This window comes from Channa argus, chromosome 16 (genome assembly GCF_033026475.1).
Source record: "Channa argus isolate prfri chromosome 16, Channa argus male v1.0, whole genome shotgun sequence".
Taxonomy (NCBI): domain Eukaryota; kingdom Metazoa; phylum Chordata; class Actinopteri; order Anabantiformes; family Channidae; genus Channa; species Channa argus.
The window spans coordinates 18,834,063-18,850,238 of NC_090212.1; the positions used below are offsets into that span (position 1 = coordinate 18,834,063).

The 16,176-nt window shown below is 41.6% G+C and overlaps 1 protein-coding gene across 1 annotated transcript in view; it reads right to left on the reverse strand.

Moving 5' to 3' along the window:
- Positions 1-43: 43 nt before the first annotated feature.
- znf106a (zinc finger protein 106a) overlaps positions 44-16,176 on the reverse strand; it is a 17,428-nt gene continuing 1,295 nt past the window's right edge. The window contains exons 2-22 of the mRNA XM_067479311.1: positions 14,770-14,852; positions 14,315-14,376; positions 12,564-12,758; positions 9,327-11,210; positions 8,791-9,223; positions 8,541-8,610; positions 8,212-8,366; positions 7,725-7,785; positions 7,167-7,481; positions 5,747-6,551; positions 5,540-5,589; positions 4,907-5,052; positions 4,604-4,738; positions 4,301-4,417; positions 3,815-4,006; positions 3,197-3,259; positions 2,992-3,111; positions 2,806-2,877; positions 2,521-2,592; positions 2,166-2,312; positions 44-1,463 (exon numbers count right to left, since the gene is read on the reverse strand). Coding sequence (XP_067335412.1) covers positions 1,407-1,463; positions 2,166-2,312; positions 2,521-2,592; positions 2,806-2,877; positions 2,992-3,111; positions 3,197-3,259; positions 3,815-4,006; positions 4,301-4,417; positions 4,604-4,738; positions 4,907-5,052; positions 5,540-5,589; positions 5,747-6,551; positions 7,167-7,481; positions 7,725-7,785; positions 8,212-8,366; positions 8,541-8,610; positions 8,791-9,223; positions 9,327-11,210; positions 12,564-12,758; positions 14,315-14,376; positions 14,770-14,823 — 5,205 coding nt within the window. The 5' untranslated portion in view covers positions 14,824-14,852 and the 3' untranslated portion in view covers positions 44-1,406. The remainder of the gene's footprint in view (positions 1,464-2,165; positions 2,313-2,520; positions 2,593-2,805; positions 2,878-2,991; positions 3,112-3,196; positions 3,260-3,814; positions 4,007-4,300; positions 4,418-4,603; positions 4,739-4,906; positions 5,053-5,539; positions 5,590-5,746; positions 6,552-7,166; positions 7,482-7,724; positions 7,786-8,211; positions 8,367-8,540; positions 8,611-8,790; positions 9,224-9,326; positions 11,211-12,563; positions 12,759-14,314; positions 14,377-14,769; positions 14,853-16,176) is intronic.

Consider the following 16,176-nt stretch of genomic DNA (forward strand, 5'->3'; position numbering starts at 1 on the left):
ATTTAATTGTTATTAACAATTTCTTAGATTGCACTTTCTTAAAAAAAAAAAAAAAAAAAGAAAGAAAAACTTTAATAACAAATGAAAACCTTGAAGAAACTCAGGAATGCCAGGTGAGAGGTGAACTGCATGCTCTCTGAACGGGCGAACAGAGTTGGAAGATGGTGGCTAAGGACTCCGCTTAGAACAAATCCTCAAACAAACAACCGTAACCACAATTAAATCTGTCATGAAGAGCATCCGCTGGGCTTTTACACTTGTTAAAACTGGTTGAACTTTTAAAAAAGGTGAGGTATGGCATGGGAGATGAATCCTATTTCTTCCCTTAAAGTTTCCCCATCATACACCTCCTCTCAACATCCTTCACCTCCACACTTCATTAGAAAACTGCCCTCACTGTGAAATAAGCTGTGGTGCCTTCTGCTTGATGCTTCAAATTTAAATTCCAAAAAACATAATTTCCAACAAGTATATGATGTCATAGAAACAGTATACACTCAGTAAAAACTAATTTCCTTTAAATTGCTAATTAATAATGAGGAATAAACCCACACCGAATAACACATGTAGGAACACACACATCACATGGCCACGTCTTGGTTCTGTTATCACTGCAAACTCTTAAATGGCAACTTCAAGTCAAACATCACTGCATCAAAGTCCCCCAATACTTTTTAAATCACCTGAATGAGCAACGCAGAATAAATAATTGTAATCCTGACTTGATAACAAAACAAAACGTTTGCTAGACCTTCAAACTGACATAAAAAAAAAAAAAGAAACTAAATATTGAATCAGAAAATTAATATTTGGAGACGACTGCACGAGTTTCTGAAACTTATCATCACAAACCTACGTCACTTTGAGTGAATGATAGGTTAATAAAAGACAACGAAAAGGAAAAAAAAAAAAAGTTGCTCAACATGACACATCACAACTGCACAACAACAATAAAAACATCTCTTAACCCATGCCATATTGTAGCCAAACAATCTGGAAAAACAAAATTAGCGTTTGTTGTTCGATATCTGCACAGAAAAGCAGAACAAATCCCTCTGATGCTGGCAACGCTGACGTTTCTTCAACAAACATCTGTATTTTGGTCAGTGAAATTAGGAAATGCAGCGGTCAGACAGAAAGAGAGGAAGGTGTTTTTGATAAAAGGTTAAATATAATAAAACAGCACAACCGTACCTCCTTTCATGATTGTATTAAAGTTGGATTCCAACATCAAACATAAAGTAAAGGTGGAGTTTTGAGACGCCACTCATCAGGCTCGACAGGAGCGCTTTCTAACTTAAGTGGGTCCGTGAACATCCCCCCAATATGGGAGGTTAAAAGGGGTGGTAAGGACAGCAGGGAAGGAAAGAGGGCATCGGAAGAAACAAAGTTCCCACCAGCAGCCCTCAAGGCTCTGGTTCGGTTTCCTCTTCAGCGTGTTTCTGCATGTGCACCAGCATCCCCTGCAAGACACCGACAAAAACAGAAGCTTTAAGCTTTTTGAGGAGGTAAATCCTGCTGCTTTGCTCTGTTTAGCTTGATTCATTAAATGTGGTCGGAAAGCTGTTTATCAGGGCTGCAACTAGACCCCGTCTACATCAAGCCAGATTTTTCTGTATCCACACCTGTATCCAGACCGCTAGCTCGACGGCGTGGTTTGTGCGGGGACACTGAGCTCCGGTTGAAAAACTTACCTCACTAGTAAAATGTGGTGGCAGTAGCACGACATTCTACTCTTAAAAGCGGACGGACCTTTTTGGTCTGGGCAGACAAAGACTTCTGAATGATGATGTATAAAATGTTATTAATTTACTATCAAAACTGTTTAGAAGAGGTTTTTTGATCAGTCAACCAATCTTTGCAAATCTACTGTCAACTAAACTCACATAGGGACTAAACACCGTTAAATTTGTCTTTTCATACAGTTTCCAGCAGTGTGTGTTTTTTCATAAGGTTCATTCGCTGTTTCGAGTAATGATGCCCGTCACTGGCTGTTTTGTTTTGAAGATAGACATTTCAAGTTGAAACTACATAATTTTATTTTTACACGTGTTATTTCTAACAACTCTTTAGGAAAATGAACTGAACCAAATGAAAGGAAATGATGGAAAATGCTTGATGAATGAGGCCAATAAACAAAAGGAGGAATGTTGCCAAATTTATACCTGCTTGGAGCTGTTGCGTGCACAGAAAAACTCTTCACAGTTTTTCCAGCGGCACTTGAACGTCTGGAGGGTCGGGCTGGTGTGGTCGTTGATCAGGTGCTGCTGCAGATGCTCCATCACCCCGAAGACCAGCGAGCAGCCATGCCACTGTCAACACAAGATGCTGTTAACCACTAATAACTACGGACGCACTAAGGAAGGTCTGCAGGAGCCTTGGCATGAAAGCTTGGAGACTACACAGAAAAGAAATAGGGGAGTGAAAGCAGACTGCAGTGCTGATGCTAATGATAATAACGTCTGGATAATATTTCATTAATGTTAGCTTACATTCCTACTTTAAAAATCGAACTCTTACCCAGCACCGATAGTTCTGCATCAGGTTCAATTTGACGGCCTGTACACTCCCGTCATAACAGCCTGTGTAAATCTGAAAAACGAGACGCATGAGTTAATATCCACTCGCAATTTTCTTAAAGGCACTAATCTGCACCAATAGTTTTTATTTACTATGCTACCACCAGAAACACACTGAACATAACTAAACAGGTCGCGGTTAAAAGGCTGCAAAAAGCATGAGAATCTATATCTCCAATATGTCCTTTTTTAATTTCAGAACATTTCAAATAAGCTGGTCTCTCACCAGGTTCTTGTGAATAGCCATACACATCACCATGTCTTTGTGTCCACCATAGACCTGCAGCTGGTCATGAGACTGTGGATCAAAAAGCAAACACACACACACACAAAGGGAAAGCATGAGCTGACGTTTATTTGCAAACACAAAAAAAGTAAAGAATGGTTAAATCTGTGGTTTAAGGATGCAGACCTGCAGATCGTACACACGGACCAGTTTGTCCAGACAGGCGGTTACCATCACTTTCCCCAGGACAGACACTACAGTAACGGCATGACTGTGACCTTTATAGACCCGTACAAGCGCTCCTGTCTGTAACGGGGTGCAGTGCTTAGAAAATACTGGGCTTCACATATATTAATAAACTTAAACATTCGAAATAAACAGGTTGACTCACACGGATGTTGTGTGCATAGACACACTGATCACTAGATCCACTAAATACCAGATCATTCACCACCTGGGACCAGAGAGGAGAAATTAGGAGCAAGTAAAACTTCCTCAGCAACAGTTAAATACATTCAGGGAGTATATTACACATTTTAAAAAGCTGGAACAGGGGCAACAAAAGACTAGAAAAGTAATTGCTGCAAAAAACCAAAACAAACAACAAACACACTGAGGAGCATCTGATACCTAATTAGGTTAATTGGCAACAGAAGTGTTGAGCAGCGAGAATCCTGCACCAGACAAGAATGGGACGACATTCCTCTCCTAAAACTCTAGCACCTTTCCAGGCATTTAAAGACAGATGTTAAAAGAAGAGGGGATGCTGCACAACGGTAAACAGCACCCTGTTCCAACTGTTTTGAGATGTGTTGCTGACACCAAATTCAAAATTAGGTAATATTTGAATATTTCTGATAAAATGTCTCAGTGTCAACATCTGATGTGTTTCTTTTCTATTGTGAATAAAATATGGGTTGATGAGATTTGAGTTTTTATTTCCATTTTACACATTGTCCCAACTTTTGGGAGAATGGGGTGGTATAATTTGATTTCAGACTTGACCTACCTTCATGCAGAGGACAGTTTTACTGTGTCCCTCAAGTGTTCGCAGCAGGAGTCCGTTCTTGGCATCTCTCACGGTGATGGTGCTGTCGAAGGAACCGACAAGCAGGATCCGCCGGGCTCCCTCCTGCGCTGAGGCCAGACAGCTCACGGCTCGTGGCCCGTGGCACTTGAACACACCCATCTGCTTGTTTGTCTGAAAATACAACAACAATTATGAGACAGAAATGAAATCATGCAGATAGAGAAATCCCCTTCCGAAAAACAGGTCATCAACATTTACTTCTGCTCTGTGTGTGCAGGCTTTTCTCCTTTTTGTTATATAAAGTATTGGTATTTGGCCTATTTTATAAGAGTATAGCTTAGTTAATACAAACTGTATGTGAAAAGAAGCGAAACAAATTTAAATTACATTTCAATGTTTTGTTGTCAATAGCTTTTTTGACACAATAACTGTAGCAGTTGCAATTTGTTTCACTGCATTTCTTACCTTGAGGTTAAAGGTCACCACTGTGCCATTTGCCAGGCCTGCATACAAAGTCTTCCAGCGGCTGTGGAGGCAGAGGACTCGGTCTGAGAGAGAAAACTGCTCCTCAAGCTCTTGTGTCTATGGAAAAGACGGAAATCTTGCTGACTGAGTACAACTGAGTCCAGTACTACTACAGGTGAAAAGGGATGTTTAAAGGCACTGACCAAAAACATCTTTGATGCAGTTAGAACATTTATACTGGGAGCGCAACTTAACTGAAGTATTCGTATGAATGTATGTGTGTAAGTATGTGTGTATTTTTACCTTGAGACTGTAGCAGCAGATGGTCAGATCACTGGAACCAGTATAAAGGCGATGAAAGAGGCTCGGAGCCGCAGACACCAACAGGCAGCTCACTTTGGAGCTGTGACCCTCAAACACAGACACACATTTATGAGTCTGCAAAAGAGTGACAACACAAGACTGTTATGTTGCTGTATTCAGTGAGAAATGAATGAATAAATAAATAAATAAATAAATAAAAAATTAAAAGAAAAAAAAATACATATAGAAAAAATAAATGCACTACAAAGTCCCTGTCATCAGATATTCTTCATCACCACCCACCACTAGGTCGAAGGCTCTGACGGTTCGGTCTCCTGAGCATGTGTACAGTAGTCCGTTGTGGACCTGCATGGCATTCACTGCCTCCTGGTGGCCCTCGAACATCCCCTCCGTGGGTATGTCATCCTCCCCATGGTCAGAGGCCGTATCTGGGAAACACATTTTATTCTTGAACTAAAATAGCTGATTAATCACCACCCACTAAAATACCCAAGGTTTAGCTCCTATAGGTGCAAAAGAGGTAAATAGAAAATCAATATTCATCAAGTTAAATATACACATTCTTGGAACATCATTACCAATTATCAGTGCACTTATTGCGCTGTACAGTGTCACTGTAAGTCAGCTATCTGCTCTATGAATATCTTGCCCATAAAAAGTAATTTGGGAATTCTATTTTGATTTGGTCACAGAGTGTGACATGTCTAATTCTGGCTGCTCAGAACATGATAGGATTTTATGTTTGGTTATATACTCAAATTTCAAGATTTGCAGAGGAGCCTCTGTACTAACAATAATGGTACAAAAGTCATTTTCCTGTAAAGAGAAATGCTAAATAAAGAGCACTCATAACTACTTTTGATTTAATTTAGCTTCCTTTATATAATGTTATCAACTCTCCAGAGATAAACGTACCTGACGAGGTCTTTGTTATTTTGGGCAGTGTGATCGGAAAAGGCATTTCACTGTGAAGAAAAAAGTTGAAAAGGATTCATTAAAAGTGAATCTGATGAGGACCTGTGGTTAGTCTATACACAGATAATCAATCTTGCAAAAAAAACGCAGAACTGTAGGAGGAACTGTAGGAAGACATTTTATGTGAAAAACAAAAACAAGTCTCACTTCTCTGAGGATTTACATATGTCCATGTCACTGGTGGAGGTGATCTCGTTGCAGGCCAGGCTCTGTGGCTCAGGTCTGGAGGAGTCTGGAAACTTGGCTGGAGTGGAAGCTGGAACCGAGGGCTGCTGACAATCTTTGCTGACCTCCATTCTCTCGACTGAATCCAAGTTTAGCATCAGCTCAGAGGACCCCACCTGGGGAAGCTCCACCATGTGTTCAGAGGAGTTGAGCTCTACTTTCTCAGGTTCTGTGATCGGCAACATTAGCACCTCCCCGCTTCCCTCCATGTTCATGTCCTCTTTGTCCTCGGTAGGCAGAGTGGAGGTGCTGACCTGAGAGCCTCCACTTGGTCTCCTGCGTGGTTTGAGCCACCTCGGCCTCGTGGTCTCTCCATCTAGCTCTGTGTCACTGCTTTCAGGTTGCTCTGTCCCTTGAGCCTTCTTCAACACCTTCCTCTTCTTCAGCTTCCTCACACGCTTTCCGCTCCTCAGTTCACATGGAGATCCAGGCAGATTAAGGCCCGAAGGCACCGAAGGAGCCTCAAAAGACTGTGTGGCTGCAGAGTCAATAACACTCCCCACCTCAGAGTTCCTCCTGCTGTGTGAGAGAGGTTTTAGAGGGGATTTGGATTCTGGAGTGATACAGTTCCTGGATGACTGCATGACCGTTTCTGCTGTCTCCACCAGTCCTGAGAAACTGCCATTGGAGTCTGAAGGCTCTCCAAAGTTCTCCCAGATATGTTCTTTGCTGGTCTGGTACAGCTCAGGTTTTCTTTCAGGAGCTCGCTGGGAGTTATGAACAGGTTCTACAAGTGTTTAAGAGGCACATGGATTAATGTAGACGCAACTGCCATGAAGTTGAGAACAAATTTTAAAGCACTTTCTCTATTTTCCCTACAGCAATTTTTTTTTATATTTCAAAACATTTGTTGTCTATTAACATGCATTTTAGATACACATAAGACAGTTAATTATTTAAATCATTTTTAGGGAGCTTTCAGAATTTGCAGATGCATATGTTTAAAAAAGTACACTTAGCATTTTATATTTACATTTAGTGTTTCTCAAGAAACACTGTGTGTCTTGATGTCAGCAAGGCTCACATCCTTGTTTGATAGCTATCATCTACTAGTGCTTTTAGTTGGCATGTAGCTACATTCCTCCCCTGTTCATCAGTGGTATGGTGTTAACATATTTGCAGTAATCTATACACACATTATTCATGAACAACGTATATATGAATAAAATAGTGCTCTAAAGCTATGCAGGCGACTTTCAGTGTATTCTACATGTCAGATAGAGAATAAGATTAGCATCACATGAAATGGCAAGAAATGTAAAGATCAATGAGCATCCACTAAACAAATGAACAAGGAAGATGCGATTGCTAGTTCCGCTGATGTTATTTTGAATCACATTACCTGGTGAAGAGGCTGCAGCAGCAGTGACAGGCAGCTCTGGTGTAGTGGTGCTATGAGCAAAGTGGGTTGAATTGTCCCCAAGGTCCATCTCTGAGCTGACATGGACGGGAGACTTTGGCTCCTGCTTGATAGCTACAGGCAGGACGGTGATGCTGGAGGAGGGAGGTGAGGCACGATGAGCTGAAGAACTAGGACTGGTGGCAGCAGCGACAGAGAAAAAGGAGGAAGGAACGGTGGAGGGATTGAAAGGATCTGAATCGACTGAATCCATCTTCTCTTCTTTCAGCTTTATCTGAGGGACTTTCTCTATACTACCTGTACAAAAAACAAAAAGACACAAAAACTGGAAAAAGAGCCTAATGAACTGTGCTGATTCAATGCGCTAATTACAACAAGTGTTATGGAATAATAGAATAGTAAAAATGTGTTTCTAGTTTGTAATTGATGCATGCAATCTGTGTAACATTTCTAACCGACCTGCACATGACCTACTATTGTTTAAGTTGAAGTTACTATTAGTAAAGATAATATTTAATACCTTTATTTCCTTGTTCTTACCTTGCATCCCTTTAAGTAACTCAATGCGCTTGCTTCTCAGTGTGTTCATCTCTACAGTCACCTGGAAAAGACACACAGCAGAAACCCACCAACAAATTGAACAATGCTGCTTTTAAGTGAATATTATTAAAGTGATGGTTACTTCAAATTAATGCATAAACGTTTACAGGCACTGTCTTACTAAGAATAAACCTATTTACCATGCAAATACTCCCACTGACGTACTTTATTCATACAGCCTCGGCCACACAAACACATACAGTTTATACACAGCTTTTTTCACAGCTGCAAGAGAGAAGCAGCCCTAAGACTCACGCACTGCTGAATGTAGTTGAAAGTAGGAGAAAGAAATACACATTTCACACAAATAGAAATACAAAGTGATAGCTAGGTGCACAACCAGCTCAGAATTTGTTTGGCCATAGTCTAGGGACTAGGCAGGACAGATATTCTTTATATAACAGAGAATTAATGTTAGCAGACCCACCTGCTGTTTGACCACCATTAGCCGCTGCACCTCCATGTAGGCGGCTTCCAGCGTAGCCCGGGCCTGGATCAGATTGGTGTCCACGGTCTGCAGGGAGCGACTCAGCTCTTCCTCTCGCAGAGACACAGTCAGCAGCTGGTCAATCTGTAAACGCTCTACACAGAATCCCCAAAACAACGGCGAACCATCAGTATCTTGGCAAAGATCAAACTTTGATAACGTTTTGAATCTGAAACTATAATCTGAGATAATATACTGGTGCAAAAAACACAAACGTTGAACTTCCAAATTTTTCCGGTGAAACAATTTAAAGCACTTATTGTTAGAACCTTTTTTGGATTTGACCTTCCTTCTTTTGTTATTGTGCTCCAAGCACAAAGTCTCTGCACTCAGAACATCCTACAGAGAAGCAAGAAAACATTCACAAACGGTTAGTTCCTAATAGAGTAGACACACATAAAAGTGACACAGATCTAATAGATAGAGGACTTTACAGATTTTAGCATTTCATTTTATTTAATTTACAACAGACAGAACCCGAGATATTCTCTGCTATTCTCGACGTAGATATTTACTTACACCAGTTGCTCTTCGCCTCTTCCCTGTTCCTTGACCATCACACTGCTCCGTCCCTGAACTGCTGTCCCCAAGTACAGAATCAGATCGCTGAAGAGCCTTCACAGTTGCTGACATTTGTTTGTCTGGCTGATTCTGTGCTTTAGCTTCAATCGGACTGAGCTCCACTTGTTGACAGTGGTCCTCTTTGCTCCCTTGAGTGGATATGGGACAAACAGAAGATCCCTGCTGTTCTGAGCGTAGCAGTTCTCTCTTGGTAAATTGCGAGTGCATGGCCACAGGGGCGACGCTGCTCTCTGATAAGGAGCGTTTTCGGGAGGCACTTGGAGCAGAAAGGTCCATCAATGACTCCCACTGAAAGCCCTCTAGCAGGGGGACATCATCTTCCTCCTGGCTCTGATCCTCCTGGTCGTATGGAACCATCTCTATCCCAAACCTGGAGGATGGTCGGACAAAACATGAGATTGAAGCAACTGGAATCAAATGTAATGTTTAAAAAAATTAATTACTGCAAATTCCACATAAGATCAAGCTTTTACCTTGGCAGGCCTTTCACTTTGTCTTGCTTTTTCCTGACCTCCTGATACACCTGCTCCCAGTTCACATTGCGCCGAGACCCAGAGGAGCTGATAAGCTGCCGTACAGTCGGCTTGATCCCCGAATCCTTTTCTGTGTCACTTCTCCGTGACCCACTCAGATTTCGCACCCGTCTGGCTATGTTCAGGTTGGGCTCGTGGCCTCCGGTTTTGTTCTTGGAGCTCATGTGTTTGGTCAGGTCACGTTTTAAGACAGGAGGCAGATCAAGCTTAGACAGACTTGATGTGTTTGACCCTGAAACCGCCTGTGCTTCACCGCTTCTGGAGGCATCACTCTCTGAGCTCTGCCCTGTCTCGACACACTGCGTGACTTCATCTGGAGCCGCTGAATGGATTTCTTTCTCTGCTTCCTTCCTGTTCTCCTCATCCTGCCTGCCTGTGGCTACATGGTCTGAGCTGTCCATGGTGGAGGTGGAAACTTGTAATGACTGGAGAAACTGATTGCAGTCTGAAGGTGACAATGCAGGTGTTTCTCTCGCTGCATTCTGTCGACAGCTGTTTTCTTTGTTTACTCCTATCTGACTCTGAACACAGTCCCTCTGCTGCTCCACAGTGTGCCATGCCCTTTCCACCCTGGTGTTACTAGAGCTATCCAAAGAGCCTCTCTTTTCTAACACTATGTGTCTGGCTTTGTTAAAGCTTTCTGGGAGCTGCCGTTCTTGCCTTGATTGCAAGGGCCCAATAAGAGGCGCCTTGGAGTCTTGGAGTCCACTCTGATTTGTGGTTGGCTTTGATTGTACATGTGCTTGACTCCAGGACTTACTGAGTTGAGTGCCACTGCTGAGACCAGGAACTGAGGACATCTTGCAATTTTTATTTAACAATGGGTTTGCCCTCTCCTTAGAAGGACCAGATAAAGACTTGCTATCTGTATGTGCGCTGCTGCTTCTACTACTACTGCTGCTGCTGCTGCTGCTGCTGCTGCTGTTGTTGCCTGCATCTTTAGACTTGGTTTTGGGGTTTCTTTTGTGCCTCCATTTCTCTTCCACATTTTGTCCACTAAAGTTCTGGTCCGGTTTCTGTTCAGACTGGGACTTCCGGTTAGAGGCACTGGTTTCTGGTGCTCTGTCATGCTTCTGTGTTACAGGGACTTTGGAGTACTTGTCTATCAGATTTGAGTTGTCTTTATGAGGTACAGATTCAGAACCTTTTGCAACTGGATAGGGTGACCAGCGACAGACTTTGTCCAGTTTCGGATTGCTACCAAAGGCCTTAGAGCTCTTACCACCGTTGTGATCAGTTTCTGCTGTTTGACCCTCTCCATTCGGAACTCTATCACCCTGCTGCTCTCCTTGGTCATTATTTGTATTTTGAAAATGGTTTGGAGCCTGGGCAAAATAACTGGCCAGAGGTGGATTTACAGGAGGGCCCAAGAGGCTAAAAGGCCTGCTTCTTTGTGGGTACTGGGAAATACTGTTTGGGCCACAGACACCATTACTACTGCCTCCACTGCTAAGCCAAGGCAGTCGTCTTTGCTGATTGCCAGAAAATGCACCCTCATCCCACTGCTTCTTGTTCCAACCTTCCTGGCTTTTCAAACTTCCACCAGAGGCCCATTTCTGAAGCTTGGGAGGCTCCTGGGCATGCCAAGTGGCACTCTTTCCCTGTTTATTTTGGTGCCAGGGTCGTGCCTCCCCCGATCTGGCATTGTATCCATTGCTCCTGTACCAAGAACTTTGCGGATTGAATCCCTGTGGTGGCTGCTTCCAGGAGCACTCCATCCGGTAACGCACCTTGGCTTCGGTTAGCCTTTGCTGAAAATCCTCTTTTCTATTTTGTTCAGCTTCTTCTGCTGCAAGCTTTGCAGCTGCAGCTTCCTTCTCCTTTCTATAAACAAGAGACAGATAGATATAGGCGGCCATTTTATTGGGTACACCAACAGAATAATGCAATCCACCGTGATTGTTCTGGCATGAAATGTTCTTCTATGAAGCATTTCTTATACTCAAAAATGTATGCAAATAGGAAAGACTTTCACATTTCAATGCTCATTCTAATCCAGAAATTCAGGAAATGAATGCACATTCAAATCTGTAAAGGAATAGCTCAGTGGCCTTTAAAGAGTAGGGGGTTAGAGCCACAACACTAACAAGAAATAGCATATACACAGAAAAGTAACTACAAAAGCCGTCCATAATCAATGTTTCTATATTTACAATGGATCTCAAGATTTCTTGTATGTTGAAGGGCTCACGCTTGTGTTTATAGCTTGTTTCTGCTGTTCCCAAACAACCAACAATATCAGTTATTGTCCTTTACAGCAATGGTAAATTGCTGCTTTACAATAAGGCACATTTCAATTTGAAACATTTCCCCTGGCGACCACATCTCTTGGTGCACTGCTGGGATTGTCTGGGATTGATTTACAGCGTGACAGCACTAAACTGCAAAGGCCCTGTCAGGGTGACAGCTGAATGGCAGCTTTTACCTTGTTATTTAACAAAAGTGTTATTTACTTCACAAATCTGACTATGACGTGATCAAAGTCAAATGTTTTGCCTGTGTTGTATCATATCTAGGGAACAGAAAACTGTTGTGTCTTAATCTGTGTGTGCAGTCATGCTTTTTTTTTTTTTTTAGAGTGCAGTCCTGACATATGACCCCAGTCGGAGCTAAGTGTTAGGCAGCAGCTAAAACAGAACTGTGAGCGCCACTAAGCAGAATGTGACTATAAATGGTTCACAGTATATACATACAAACGAGAGCTTGTGAACTGTCGCCTTACTTATGTCTTTGATTGAACCATAAAATCAACAGAAACACAGCGGATTAAGCTAAAAAATATTTTAATACATCCCTATTTAAAATTTAGTTTTTACACACTGCACATTTGTCTCGCACGCTTGGTTCCATAGTCACATCACATGTTAACAAATACATTTTGTACTACAAAAACACATAAAAATAAAAATCATTTCACAACACAAGCATATTTATATTCAGTTATTATAGCCACCAAACCTATTTTGCTATGCTATTTCCATGTAATATTAAGTATAAGTCAGTCTTTTTTTTTTTTTACATTTCTTAAATATTACTTTTTGTAATTCTATAAATATCTAGAACTAATTTTAGGAATTGTACAACATGCAGATTGTAGAACAAAACAAATAGCAGTCAACTCTGTTTTTGTTTTAAAGCAACACTGCTTCAAAAGGTTTGTGTTCAAGTGTGTCTTACCTGATGTGTTCTTTTCTCTTCTCAATCAGGTCCACCAGTTCCTGGTTGAAGTAGTCCTCATTATGGTCATTCAAAAGAGGCTTTTGATCTGCAGCCTCCACATTTTGCTTGTGCGTGGGACTGGAAATGTGGCTGGCATAATCAGTCAGGCCCACCAACGTTACCTTGCACACTCTGCACTCATGTCCACAGTCCCTAGGGAGGGAAGGCGAGAGCGGGCATTCAATCTTTCCTTCAGGCATTGTTCTAATGTAGTCTGGTTCGATTTTCCTGCCTGCAGAGCCCACAACAACGTACTCTGGCTCTACTTTCTGTTACTTCAAAATCAAAGTGAAATCAGGAGAGGAGAATACTCAACAATCCTTAAAATTAAACTTTTCCAAATTCTCTATTCGTCACAGATCAGGAGGTAGCTAACTTATAATTTTTGCTTGTTAAAAAAAAAAAGTTAAATTCTTTATCATCCTGATCTTGTCTTCTTGTTTCATCAGCAGGCCATAGGAGGCAGAGTGAGGGCAGGAGCAGCCAGGCTGGACCCAGACAGCATGCTAGTCTAGCTGATTTTGTCCAGCCACCTGACCAGCCAAACACTGGGATGTGCGGAGGGGAGAGAGGCACGGTGCCTTCAGCCTAGTGTGCTTTCATGATGGAGTCCGCTGCCCTCTGAGACTCTACAAACGGCAGCCTCTGTATTTGATGCTCACCCTCCTCTGCGTGAGCCAGGAGCCCGCCCTCTTCCAGGCCAGCATGTGTTATTAGAACTTGCCTGAGCATACTGCTGACCTATCACAAGCAATGCATGTGTAAGCGGAGCCTGGCACAGCTGCTGAAAGCCTCCACTAAACCTCTCCCAAGTATGTCATCCTGTGGTTGTGATAGGAGCGGTCACTTTGCTGGCTCATTTTTTCATATCTGTGTCATGGAAGGCTGCCATTTACTCGGGCAGTTAGTAAACTCTATCAACATGATCAGGTTTGCCTTTTTTGTTTGATACGTTACGTCTTGGCTGCAGTGGTGCAGTGAACCAAATTCCTTTTTTAGATTGCAATTCCTAATTGAGCAGCGACTTCACAAAAATCTGTCTCACGTTGTGGTTGAAGTTCCACTTGTCACTGCCATTCCATTTTTTTTACTGTTGAAAAACTCCCACTTTTCCTTTTTTTAATGTCGGACGTTCTGCATTGGCATGATGACAATTTACTTGAAAACAATCTTGCTGTGCAAACGCTAACAAAAATGTTAAAAAATCCCAGTAACTTAACAATATCTCAGACCTTGAATCAGTATTTGAACAACTTAAGATTCTTCCATGTGAGCGACAGGCCACATACTTTTAGTAATCTACATGGGAGTCACAAGATAGCCAGTTGCCTTATACTGGCTGTGCCTGTTGTTCCGGAGAGATTGTGTCTAAATATACGTACTACAGTTGAGACAGCTGCCCCCTATATCCACTTGCCCAACACGTGCCCAAGTCCCCACGTGCCACCTGACCCAAATACTTTTGAACAAAAGTCAAGTCAAAGTAAAACTTCTGTTTAACATTTACAGTTCATTTAAGAACATGTAGTGTAGGAGGCAACTGTTATTTCTGTTAAATTTTTATTTGGGAAATTAAATGTTTTTATATGACCACAATACCCCAATGATACCTTTTAGAGTTCTTTCACTCTATACAATTACACACATTTACACATCTTTTAATATGTGAAGAAACACATGTAGTGCATATTGTTGGAGAAACAACTTACCGGCCCTTAAGCTTCTCCAGCTCACGGTGGTGCAGCATACTCCTCATGTGCTCGTCCATCTCCTGCATATATTTACATATATATATAAATAAAGAAAAAGCTTTTTTTCCATCTCCCAAAAATACATTAAGTTAATAAGTTCATTTAAACAATAGATAACAATGCATCCCCAAGTTAGGATTTGTGCCCCCTCTGAAGACATGGATTATTTTGACAGATACATAGGAATTGATGAATGAAAAAAGATTAAGTACAATATGAAAAAAGTACACAAACACAAAATCATGTGCAGCAACATCACACCAGGACTTGCATCTTCCAACAGCTCTATGTTACGAAACCACATTATTTTTAAAGGCTGTGTCAACGTGGCATGAGGTACTGAACGTACCAAATTAAAATCATACAGTATTTATACATGTATGTAATGCAAGTCCCATTTGAAAATGAGTCACCTGCTTGGAGACGTGGACAGTTTCGCAGAGGATGCACTTTCTCTCTCTCGCCATTTTCGACAAAGGTAGTTTTCAGTCCATTACTGCCAACAGATAGAGTTTAATATATAGTTAAATGAATTATCAATAATACATTTACAGAGGACAAAGCAACAAGTTAGGTCACCACCATGAATTTTAAGCACTGGTAGTGGGGTTATACTTCAGATTTTACATGTACTGTTGGTTGTTGAGTTCTCAGCAACAACTCACCACTAATTACTCCAGGAGGGAGGGAGCTCAATACAAATTCTCTGATAAACTACACCTAGTGGTTCAACAAATTCCTCTGTACCACAGCCCAAAAGCCAGCACAGAGGTCAAACTGGACACTAGTCTAATTCCAGTCTGCTGATAGAGCAACACTGTGGCCAAGAGGCAGCATAGCCATGGCAGCATCACGGCTATGTCTGGACTTGTTTATCATTCAAAGACAGGGTGTGAAATGAATGGTAGCCACGAGTAAACTGGTGGTGAAGCTTTTCTACGCAAAAATTGCTTTTTTAAGACACAACCTTCAGGACAACGCTGCTGGTTTCTGAATTTAGGGTTGAAAAAAAGTTCAGATATAAGTTCAACAGAACATCTGTCAAGGCAACTGCAAGGAACCTAAAAAGAAACGTCCACTCTATCTCTGTTATTGTGGCTTTAGGACCTGAACTGTAAAGTCTGCAAACCAAAATAAATACATATCAAGAAAATGTAGAAAATCCTAATCAAAATTAACAAACAGAAAAAGTGTTTCTTCAATCCCATCTGGGTGGTATGACAAACAAACAGGAGGCTTATGATAAAATGGGAAAACTGCACTCTTCCTACGAACAACATCTGGTAATCGCAGCACCACACAGAAGACACCACACACGACTCGGCGGCTCCTTGATCCCACATTGGTGGAATGAGTTACCAAACTCTGCACCTCACTCCCAATATTCAAAAAACTGCTTAAAACAGAACTCTTCAGCACCTTCCTATGCACAAATCTTATCTCTTCTTTCTTACACTTGGATCTCAAGAAAAGGAAACACTTATCTGGTAGCACTTTGCTTTGATGGTTTCATATTGATTTAGATTTCTGTTTGCCTTGAACCTCACTTGTAAATCGCTTTGTATAAAAGCATTTACCAAATGACTAAATGAAAATGGAATTGGAATAGAAAACTGGCACTTTAAGCTTAGTACAGCTGATGTCCAAAAAGGACATTGTGAGTTTGTGCAACACCTGCCTTGTTATAAAATACCAGCTCCTAGAACAGACATTGCAGGTAAAATCTAAAACAGAAGTATTAAGACTTATAACTGTATGTAAAGACTGTGTCTTTTTGACCTGATGAAAGCTAATCTGACCGAAAAGAGTATGTGTTGAAG